Consider the following 12,594-nt stretch of genomic DNA (forward strand, 5'->3'; position numbering starts at 1 on the left):
TTAAAGTCTGGCTTGCAGAACAGTTTTAACAATGACTCTTTAAAGTTTAATCAACAACTAGTTCAAACCACTTTATCCAAATAATGACAAGAAAAATACCCTAACATCTTAGTGAGGAGTTGTTGTTCGAGGTAATATTTGTCAGTAGAGTAATTCATTTAAGGATTTCTCTAAGAACAATATGTACATTTGGAGTTCAATAAATTATAGTAATTTTAATCCAACTTTACATGGTCGTCCGACTGGCTATGATTGAATAACTACTAACTTTGAAATTTCTGGTATAATGCATGTGAAGGTCAGCCCAGGTTTATGAACTATAGTGTTGGACACACCACTTAAATTTTCAAGGCAGTGACAAAGGCTGGGTTCCCGAAATCCAGCTGCTTGTAGTAAACCAAGATCATTTATTTACAGTTTCAGATAAAAATATGCAAACACAATTACATAAATAAAAAAATTAAATAAAAAGACAATCACAATTACAAACCACTGTGCATGTTTATAAATATTGTTTTGGGAACTTCTTACGGATCCAGCAACTCCTTTACCAATACCCTGTCGCCACCTAAAAGCAACAAAGACCCAATAGAGAGAAATAATTACATAAAACAGGCTTCAGTTATGTGACAGTTTCCTCTCCGGTCCTTTTGCCCTTTATTCACGTCTGCAGTTGGTTACAAAGTCATTGATTTCCACCAGAAATGTGCATGCACCTTGACATTGTCACAACGGGGCCACAACACAATGTTTTACAAGTGGGATACTGTAGGTCCCTACATTCATGGTACCAGGGTGACAAACATATCCTCAAGGACAGCCCATTGAACAAGATGGAAACAACATTATTCCATTGTATGACCTACGATGTAATATAGATATCGACATGTAACAGACTAGAATTATTTACCACATCATTCACATTTCATTGATCAAAAGATATTTTTTCTCTTTTGTGCAAAATATACATTTTGTAGGATATAGTTTTAATACACATCGGATATTTATTATGTTGGATGCTCCTCCTGCCTTAAGGTAAATGAATTTTAAAAACCAAATGCATTTAAAGCCAGGGGTTTGTTTGTGAGAACTTACATACATCAAAGCAACAGTAATAAAAATAGAACCTTGCCTTTGATTGAATCATGTGACATGTCTCTGTGGTCACATTTCTCTTGTCACAGTAAAGCGCAAGTAATACAGGTCGTTTTCACATTTATACACTGAACATCATTTAAATAATTTAGGAAAGTAAATCAATGAAGCAATGATGTGCAACAAAACAATCACACCTACTTTCTTGAATTAAAACTGTCGCAAATGGAAGGCAGTTACAGGCGATGCTTTGCTAGATGCAAGTCATACTTCACAGACACTGTCATGATACAGGTGGTAGGTGCCTTAGTGTAACCTTATGGCACAATGTTTTGCAGAGACCATGAGGACAACAGAGATGTGGACCTTTAATGCAGACTTTCGGTGATGAAGGCTTATAAGTTCAGCTTTGCTTGGCATTGATGGCATACACTGATGCTCCACGCACACATTTATTTACATTTGGCTCATTGAAAAAGGGCAATGGCCCTTATCCCGTTCATTTTAGTCTCCTATTTTTACAGCAGCTTCGTCTTCATAACATATCCCTTTGGACTTTCAAAATCAAGGTATGTGTAAATAGGTGGTCCCATTCACTGACAGCAGCTTATTCCCAAATCTTTCAGTCCTTGGTATGGCTAAATTCCATTGTCCCTTTTTCAGCAGTCATAAATCCATGATAAATTCTGTGTAAAACTGTAGTCACTAATAGCAGCACCAAATGTTATATGAGTTCCATTGCAAAGAGCCTTTTGTAATTCGATTTCACTAATGGAGATGTTAATAAAAAATGTATCAATGTACATTTCAAAAAATCAGAAATACATTTTTTGTTAGTTTATTAACGTAGAAGAATATGGCATGCAGGACTCAAAAATATATATTTATAAATATATATTTATATGCAGTAAAGGACACATTGAAAAACTGATTGTACTTATACAACTTAGCGCAGGAAGCTAAATCACTTCTGCGTTTTTTTGTGCAACATAGTGCTTTAGAGTATTCTAACGCTGAGCCATAGGTTCAAAATCTGGACTTTCAGATTTTCCTCAGATGAACAACATTTGTAATATTTATTGGTAACCCATAAATTGGTCTCAAAGGAGTTTGCAGCCTGTGCTAACATATTATCTGCCTCAACTTTGAAGCCAGTTTCTAGTGGTGCAAGTGTATTTTAAATATCTGATGTACATTAACTTAAATACATTATTTTCATTAAAGTTTGGGGCTGTTTTTTTAAGAGTACAAAGTGTTATATATGCTATTGCATTTCTATGACTACAATATCCCATATCTTACACGGACCGAGCATTCTGGTGACAATGGTTTCAACTCACTGTGTCATTTTGCTGAGGCTATTATAATTAAAAAGTGGACTCACTCAATGAACTTCTGAGACCTTTAAGTTGAATGTCTACATAAATACCAGAGGTAATGAGTAAAAGCATTTTCTAAATTCAACCTCATATAAACTTGTGTGAAAGCAGATGTGTCAATTTAAGGCCACTCTTAACTCCTAAAACAATTCTGCAACCAAATAATAAGAATGCAGAATTGTTCACTTATGTTTTAATGTATAGTGTATGTCAAAACCGAATATTAATAGAAATAAATAAACAAAAATCTTTATCACACTGCATTAGTTGACACAACACGAATTTGTAAATAATCAAGCTTTTCTGGTACTGTAAACATGATATGATGGGCCAATAATTACTTAAGCCAGGCGTTTTTGAGGCAAAACACAGATGTTTTAAACATCAGCCATGAAACATCAATCAAAAAACAAAATATATGATAGCAGATAATGATTTATGTAAAATGCTGACAAACATTTGATGATACATAATGAGGACAGTTAATGATGAAGATGTATACATTTACTGGATAGGAAAACAGAAAACGCATAACATAAATACACTTAAGAAATATTACTTGAAACAGATATAACACTAGACAATCAGATGGTAAAGGCAGGTGAATACACATTCTCTGATATGAACCATTAGTCATTGATGTGCATACAAAAAGCATGGATCTCCTGCTACATTGAGCCTTGAACATATTCAGAACAAATGGTGTTGATATATGACTACAGTACCCTGCAGCACTTGTGAATTTAAAAGTGCAAGCCTGGAAGGCATTTACCTTTTTTCTCATGTTTTGTGCCTTCACCAAGCCATTAAGACAGAGATCTGACTTCTGCTTGCGTGTAACCAGTAATAACAACCTCTTTGCAGTTATCTGTGTGCAAACAACCGGAGACATTCAGAACTGAAATACAGCATCCTAATACAGAAGTAAATCGAGAAATCAAACAGTTAAAATAGGAAACAAGTGGAGAGAAAGGGGAAAACAAACAAAGAAAAGCAAATCTTCATACAAAACAATTTGTCAGTAATGATCATTTTAGCCCGATGGCACAATACAAGAACAAGTATGCTGGGCCACAAACAAGGTCTTAGTGACCTGCAACATTGCTTTCAGATGATGTAGAGACAGATTGGCACATGCAAATGCTCTGCTACACAGCGAAGAATCAAGACAACTTTCTAGACATCTTGAGAATGGATTAGAAAGCCACAAGAAAATGGAGGTCCACAAATGTGATTATCATTTGGAAGCACATTATTTTGAATATATCTCCCTGAAAATGTACATGATTGTTCAACATACTGGCCATTCATATCCACTATGTGTCCTTTTATTGCCAGAGTAAAGCAGGACATTTGGTAGATAAATGGAAAAGCATTATGTTACAGTAGATACCTTTAAAAACAAGATAAAGTAAGTAATTTCTAACAAAATGATATTCATTTGTATTTACAGTTGAATCGTGACTATATATCTATACATATATGAATGGATGGATAGATGGATGACTAGATAGATAGATAGATAGATAGATAGATAGATAGATAGATAGATAGATAGATAGATAGATAGATAGATAGATAGATAGATAGATAGATAGATAGAAAAATAGATAGATATTGTCACGCTACCTCAGCCTAAAGTTAATGCTACATTTAACTAGTTCCATCATGTGGCAAAAGATATTTTATATTAATTGATGATTGCCGATTGATGCAGTCTGATTTACAAGATAGATGGGATGGGAGATCGAGAGCGTCTTAGAGGACATGGTGAGCTGTAGGGTGATGTTACTGGAGACAGTCTCAGAGTATTGCCTGCCAGGCCAGCTATGTTGCTTAAGCTTCTGGATTTTTCATAGCCTTTTACAAAAGAATGCACAGATATCAGTTGAATGTAGCCATAAAAGAAACACACAGATAAATAATACAATGTACTGCAATAAGAATGGCACAGGACAGTCATTTTAAAGAATATTCATCACTATGAAGAATAGAATACTACAGCTTTTTGGAACTGTCTATTATGCGTCACAAGCTCAGAATCCCTCTAGTTTGCAGTTATCAGAAAATATATTGCCCTAGATTATCAAATTTGTAAATCCTTTCTTAGCTATGTCACATCACTGGAAATGTATCCCATCCATCCAAATTACCCCAAAAAAGTGAGATGCTAAACTATGACAGTCTAGTAAACCACAAGTCCTTATTTGAGAAAATGCTTTTAAATGATAACATTCACAAATGTGTTAGACAGTTTTGTTAAAAGAAAGTTAGGCATGCAAGTGGTTTAGTTGGAAATACACCACAGATGTCCCACATAACATGTGCCAACTAAAAGATGTTTGTTTAATAGGCACAACAAAATATACATTATAGGATAATAAAATTGTGCCAAATATTTAAGAAAATGTTAAAATTGTCACAGGACTAAAGAACAAACAATGAAGCATGCAACAGAACATGAATAACTAAAATAGGATACATGAGTACAATGTTTAAAAAAGTCAATGAAACCCAATAGAATATGCACAAAAATATTATCAAATTTGTCTATAAACCATCTTTAACATTCTACACTTGATGCTCTTCCTGATAGTGCCATGAGTGATAGCTGACTGGAACAGAGAAGCAACAGTTCAGTGCTGCTAATACAGATTAGCCCTCTCCAAATTGAAGGCTGATTATACACAATTATTTAAATTAAATAATTAATTAAAGAGGCCTTAAAAGGGGATTGTAAAAGACAAAAGAAGAATTGGAATGTTTGAAACAGAGTTTCACATGCTTTCAATAATGCTGTTGAGCATAAAAGAGAAATATGTGTGTATAATTATATATATATATATATATATATATATATATATATATATATATATATATATATATATATATATATAATTACTTTTAACAGGAACCCATGCTTATCACACATTAATAATAGTAAAAGAGAAAGGGGACATTGATGGTAGAGCTGAAAGGTAATTTCACCTTAGTATGGCTTCAGAAAATGTAATTGTTATTGGACAAAACGGAAGCTTTGTTTTTTGCCAGTTGGCTGCTTTCTGTGTCATATATGCTGTACTTTTAATTGTTGTATGGTTCCAAAGCAGCAAAGTAACTTTTGAGTACTTTTTACAGGTACTCCAAATAAGGAAATGTTCAAATTGTTTTAAACTACAATGTGATCATTGTACTCTTCTAAAGTGTAGCTGAGGTGGGTAAATATATTAAACTTTGTCTACACCAACTTCACTATTTTTTCAGCTGGTCTACGAGCATCATGAACTTCCCAGTATTGGTGACATTTTAGTGAAAAGTGGGTGAATATAAACTAAACGTATAGCCTCGAAAGGTATAATTCCTTTATTATGAAAACATATACACACCAAAATATACCTGCTAAAAGCATTTTGAGGGGAAATTGTCTGACGCAACAGGAAAGGTTGGGTGATGGACAAAGACATTGTGTCACTCCCATAACTTTGATCGAAAAGTTATACCTTGTGCTCAACTGAACAACACCAACTTTAGTATCTGAGTGGAATTAGGAAAAGATTGTTCTACCAATGTCACATCAATCTGAACTGATGCTGGATTTGAGAGCTAACTAAAAGTTTCAATGTTCTTTATAGACCTCAAATCCTTAAATGAGTAGAACATCATATTTGCAGGTCCTCTATTATTTTACAGCATTGAGGATGTGAAAACGTCACTTGTCAGAAAGAGGTGTAAGTGAAATAAAAGCTTAATGTACTGAACACAAGCTTCCACAACTTAGCTATTCATTGAGAAAGCATAATAAAATATTCTATGAGGTTCCATTGGCTCTCCTTTGTATGGGGATCCAGAAAACAACATGTGAAACTTGTAGAATGAAAAACAGACATAATTAAAGACTGAATAGTCACATTGATGTAATTCTATCAAAGAAAATAATTTCTAAGAATTTAGATTATTAAAAAGCAACAGTGGTTCCCATGTTCAGGACAGAAAATTGGTTACAATTTCCATCAGAAAGTCAGGGTCAGTACCTTGTATTAAAGGATTATTCTAGGGGCCCAGGACATTTAATAGCATATAAAACTATTAAAAATAAATTGATCCAAAATGACTGGAGGCCTGTGTAGACTTCTCTTTATGTTGCAGGGTTTTGGCCAATGGAAAAGAGTAACCCTCAAACATAGAAACTTCCTGGAACAAGCAGGGACAATACTAGGTCTCTGCAGGATGTATGAACTATGGCTCAATGTGACAATCTGTCTTTGTTGCCAGAGGGTACAAAAGTCAAAATCTGGATTACAAGTTGTCCTACCACCAATAACTGTTGTTTCCATCTTTGTGTCCCTGGAGGTAATGATTTCAATTTGGAGAATCAAAGAGATTTTCACTACTTCCGAAGGCAAAATTGTACACAATACTGACTAGACGGTACAGGTTAAACCCAGGTACCAGGCACTTTCTTCTTCACAAGTGACACAAGTTTAAACACTTGGGGTTCACTAGAATGTAGGCAGACATGTCCTGTCCTAAGCCATGTGGTGCCATTTTATATAAGAAGTAAGTAATGTACTGGAAGCTGAAGTTCAGACAGTTCGAATTGTTGTTGCCTATTGTTGAAAGCACATTAATACATGGTAGGCTTTCCATTGTTGAGAAATAAGAAATCTGATGGAGAAGACCATCTTTTCATGTTATTTCCCGAGATGTTTGCCTTCCTATGCTGAAGACGTTTTTACTAGTCCTAGGACTCTGTGCTCTGTACCCTTGCCACACAGAGGTAACTGGGATGAACAAGGTCTATGGTATCCAACCTGCACTCTGTTGCAATTGGCTTTAACTTTTGTCTTCATCCTAGTCACACGCAACCATTTGACTATGGTTGGGGTTTACACCTTTTGGCGTTTACACTTTTTGCCACTATTTTAAATCTGTAACCCCTTCGATGCTCATGACAAGCTCAGCTCTTCATGAGGTACTAGCTGAGCTTGTCATGACCACACCCGTTTCCATTGACCTTCAGCACAGGAGATGAATATATGCAGCATCCATGTGGTTAAGTTTATCACTGTCAACCAGAGATAACTGGGGCAAACCTGGTCCATAGTATCCTATTCGCACTTCATTGCAGTAGGCTTTAATTTTTGTCTTTGTCCCATTCGCGCACAACCAGTTGACCATGGATGGCATTTACAGTTTTTGGCCGTATTTTGAATCTTAAACTTTAGAAATTCATAACTCTGGTTCCACTTATTGGGTTTTTGTTGTTTTGGTGTCATTTAATAATAGATTGGTTTGGGATTTGTATTGTGTTGTGTTTTCACTTTATTACTATGTGTGTGCTGCATAAATACTTTACACATTGCTTTTATTTTAAGCCTGGTTGCTTTGTGCCAAGCTACCAGAGAGTTACGCACAGGCTTATTTAGAGATGTTTGTGGTTCACCCTAACAAGGACTATGACCATTATTTGAGGTGGGTTACTACCTCCCTCAACTACTATACCAGTCTCTTACAATGGTTTTCAGCGGTGAGATCCAATTCTTATATTTTTGCAGTACCACTCAGTGATTTGTGGAAAACCCAAAATCCCTTGTTATACTCTGACATCAAATTCGATATTTGATGTGTATATTCTCCTTGATGGTTATATTTTTCTTCATTTTCAATTGGGCATTGTATTTATTCTTTTCTCTAAATTTCACTCCTGTTCTCATGTTTTGCACACATGATTTTTGAAGGAATGGAGGTGGATCTCATGAGCATTGAAAACTCTACTGTGGCAGAGCTGAAAGAGTTGTGTAAGAGAGAGGGCTGAATCTGGTCAGGGGGTCTACGAAGCTAAAGTACCAAATCACCATCTGGGACGAGGTCTGCATGCTACAGTCTGCAGCACAGGAGTAAGTTGATGACTTTTCACTTTATTACTGTTGAATTACTGTTGGCATATTGTACACATTGCCTGTAAGATAAACCTTTGATAAAGCTTTGTACCAAGCTACTATAGCGTTAAGTGCAGGTTTAATTAGTGACTTTTGTGGTTGGCACTGATAAGGATTGTGATTAATATTTGAGGTGGGTGCCTCACCCGCCTCAACAACTACCCCAATCTCTTACAAGATCAGGACCCGGATAGACAAAAGGGCACACATCTTGTTTTGCACTGGCTCCCACCCACAATGGATAAACCCAGTTCAGATCATAGCTATTCACCCCATCACTAAACGAAAAAAAACCTGTCTCCAGCATATATGGTAACTCCTAGAGTTGGTAAGTATGCCAGAGAAGTAGCAGAATTGAGAAACACTGAGGTGCCTCATCTACCACTTCACTTCTCTATGCCCACAATTCTTAGGGTCCCACAAGAGGCTCATTGGGATTTGTACAGTCCCACCACTGGTTGCAAGTGTTTCTCAAAACATGCTTTGGCCAAAGGCCTTTTGCACATCAGTACTTGTGAATTATACATGCCATATAAACCAAGCAAAAACAATGGTAGAAGTAATTGGCTCATGTAAGATTCTGTATATTAAATAAAAGATTGAAATTGGGGATACACAAATTTTAAAAGCTGTGAAGGCAGGCATGCTATGAAGAAATAAGGCAAAGCTGATAATAATATGTGTATCTTCATCATCCTGCGTTGCACTTGTAAATCACTCTTGGTAACTGGTGGAATTTGAGACTGCTCTTAAGTTCTATTTTTGCTAAATTCATTTCCGTGACACTCTCTTCATCTACCTCTGATGTTTGGTAGACTGTAGTTTAAGGTAGTTTATATGTAGGAGTTGGATTTGCATTTATGTAGCCTTTAGTTGAATTTGTATTTATTTGATAGGCACCATTTACAATTGACAGGTGTCTATGATTCCATAAAGAAAACGTAAATAGGCTTCTTGCTTTTAAACATGCAAAGTGCAACAGAATGAGCCACTATAGTTTAAGTAATCTAGGTGATTTTCAAACTAGGTTGTGGTCTTTAGGGAGTTTTTCCTTTTCAAATCTAGTCAATTAGATTCTCAGTTTCAATTTTCATTGATTCAACCAGAACTTTTAGTTCATTGTAAAAGGGCATGGTCGTCTAAGAGGTACTAGGTGCCCAAAGACATAGGGACGGATTCACAAAGGGAAACTTAAACCTTTGTTTAAGTTTAGGATTGTTTGCTTTTCACAAAGGTATTTTACTAATAGTACATCAAAGATAGGACAGTACTATTGCTGTATGTGCTGGGACTACAAAGTTGTAAAGGTAGTTCCAGTACCTTTGTGAATAGCAAACAATTGTGAACTTTTACAAAAGTGTAAGTTTATCTTTCTGAATCAGGCCCTTAATATTCAATCTCATACTCAATTTCAAAGCGGCAGGCATTACTTCCATCAGAGCATTCATAAATAATTTTGGGCTGACCTACCAGTTTATATTTATTTGCTCAGAGAACTGTATAGGGTAATGTTCTGGTCAAGTGAAAAAAATATGCTTCCCATTTTCTCAAAACACTTCTCTCTTTAATGCTTTTCTTAACTATTTCTTTTAAGAAGTGAAAACATTTTGAAAACACTTAGCACCAAAAGATCTTCTATTCATCCTTAACATCCTTTCTCTTCTTTCTACTATCTCTTTTGTTCTCAGTGATAAGTGCTCTGAATGTAATTTCTTTGATCAGACAAAAGCATTACATTTCCCTAGTATGTCGTGTTGGGGGTCAGTTTTAAAGTATTTATCTGTGCTGTGTGTTTTGTTGTAATAAGCAACTAAACCAGTTCAACCAATTATGGCAATTGAATATGTTTTTACAGTGAATATGCTTTTGCACCACCCATATTCCGCTGTAGGATATGTGACATCTTTGAAAATCCATGTCAGGCTAGCATACCAGTAAATCTTTGCTTGGCTTTATGTAAATAAGAATACCGTTTTTCTACTGCTCGCTTCCAAATCTATATATCCCTCTATACAGTTGTGTTGTGTTTCTTCTAGTTATTAGCTGCTTGCATCCCTGTTTCTGAGAACAGGTACACTCTAAGAACAGATTCAACTCCTGACCACGTTTGAGCTCCTCCTGGCCTTATACTAACCCTATAGCTCTCTCATCACTTGCCCACCTTTTTAAAAGACATTAAAAGGAACTGTTAAAATGATTACAGTCTTACATAGCAAGAAAACAACTTTTATGTGGTCTAAAGTGGGGAGATGGTAAGGTCCACAAGAGGATAATGTATTAGGTCATCTCTCCAATGACTCCTATCCATGCTGAGCAGAAGTCACCAACAAACAGATCGATACATTCCATGTTCTTTTGGGAATTGGGACATGCTTCTTTCTCAGGAACTCTCCCTGTCAGAGATTCATTTCCTCCCCATTATTTCACTATTCTGGATCCATAAAACAATCATTGCTTGCTAAAGTGGACTCAGGCCAGGGATTTTACTGTTCCCTGTTATTGTTCTCTAAAAATTGCTTTGCCCTACTTTGATGTTTTTCCAACATATTCATAATTTCTTGTATTCTATCAATTATCGTTAGTGTGCTTGTTGTGAGGATGGTTGGTATTTGTTGTAAGATATCAGTAGACAGTATTGTGAACACATTTTTGCAACTCTTGATTATTCAGAGTTGATTATTCACTTTTTATGGGTTGTGGGTACTTTTTTGCCAATAGAATAGTAGTGTGTTTCTGCTACCATCTCTCAATAATGTATAGAGAAGTTGTTCCAGTTACAGGCATGCTATATTTCTTTAAACAGGTCTAGGAGGTTTTTTTGTGTACGCACAGTGTAACTGACTAGCAGGAGCAGCACTTAAAGAAGATAATGCATATTTAGCTTGCAAATGCAGAAGCCAAAAAGAGATGGCACAGATATAAACATCAGGAGTAATTTAAGCAACAGCATAAAAATTAAAAACACACAAAGATCAGATTAGATTAATATAGGTGTGCCTCTGTGTGTCTTTTAGTGGCCAGAATAGTAACCTTGATCTCATGCTGTGGAAAAAGAAGAATATCCGGTGGTATACAAGGCATGCATTAAAGGGGAATGGAGGAGAGCTGCTCTATCATTGGCTGCACTCCAGCTGACTGAAAAGTTTATGAGGCCACCCATGTGAGAAATTAACTTGGAGTAAGGTGTATGCCTTTGATTTGAGATTTACTCATTTTTGTTTTACTCAAATATGACAGGCATACGTCTGGGGAAACAATTGTTTTCCTATTTCCTTGACTTACACAGTTCACCCAAACCCTACAACTGTGGATTGCCATCGGAACAGAAAATCCATAGTTGAAGCAGTAAGAGGAATATTCATTCTAATTTAATGTATTTATTGTTTTTCTGTACCAAGTATACAAGTAGTTGGTTACTTCATTGTGCAGTGGGAAATATGCCATATTCAGAGATCTTCATCAGCTGATGGAGATCTCCCAATTAAAGTGGCTGAATACACAAAGGTAAGAGAAACGTTTAGGTGTGTACTCCCACAATATTACATGCATTATGTTGCAAGATACTTATACGGCATCCACTACATCGGGATAAAAACGACATTGCAAGGTAAGTATAGAAGAAAACTATATTAGAATATAGGATTAGATAGGGGTTATGGAGGTAATAGTATTAAATAATATTTTTACCATGAGAGTTCAGTGATAGGCGATGAACTTGTTGCAATATAATTGTACATTGATAATATTAACATTGATTTATGTTCATTTAAGCCTATTGGGTATAACCTCTCATGTGGAAATTCCAACAAAGCCCATCTTTGATGGCTGAGTGTCCACTACCTAATTTGGACACTAGAAAGATACCCTCAAAGTGGGGGACGATTGTCAGAAAAAACACACCTTTTCGTTTCTAACATACTTGGGCTGTCTCCCACCATGTTTTTCACATAATTGGCTTTCACTGTGTTTGCTACCATTTGTTTGAAGTCTTTCAAAGAATTAATTCCACCAGATATAATGGGGGACTGGCCACTCAAGATTATGTGACTGATCCTCCTACATTTTTGTGAGAGTTACTGAAAACCTAAGCAGAGTTGGATTCATATCAACTAGCTTTATTTCACTTAATAGAATGGCCATACTAGAAGCAAGAATTTGTTACCACCGTCCTCTAGATTGGG

The 12,594-nt window shown here is 35.8% G+C and overlaps 1 protein-coding gene across 3 annotated transcripts in view; it reads right to left on the minus strand.

Moving 5' to 3' along the window:
* Positions 1–617: 617 nt before the first annotated feature.
* The window catches only part of KCNC2 (potassium voltage-gated channel subfamily C member 2), a 736,065-nt gene continuing 724,088 nt past the window's right edge, over positions 618–12,594 (minus strand). Inside the window, exons 5-6 of one of the 3 annotated variants that reach the window (XM_086918116.1) lie at positions 3,247–3,387; positions 618–1,863 (exon numbers count right to left, since the gene is read on the minus strand). In XM_086918116.1, coding sequence (XP_086774242.1) covers positions 3,281–3,387 — 107 coding nt within the window. In that variant the 3' untranslated portion in view covers positions 618–1,863; positions 3,247–3,280. Of the gene's footprint in view, positions 3,388–4,153; positions 4,335–12,594 lie in introns of those variants that run through there. The other 2 variants (XM_086918113.1, XM_086918110.1) reach the window with 2 other exon arrangements.

The sequence above is a fragment of the Lissotriton vulgaris genome, chromosome 1_1 (assembly GCF_964263255.1).
Source record: "Lissotriton vulgaris chromosome 1_1, aLisVul1.2, whole genome shotgun sequence".
In the NCBI taxonomy this organism is placed as follows: Eukaryota; Metazoa; Chordata; class Amphibia; order Caudata; family Salamandridae; genus Lissotriton; species Lissotriton vulgaris.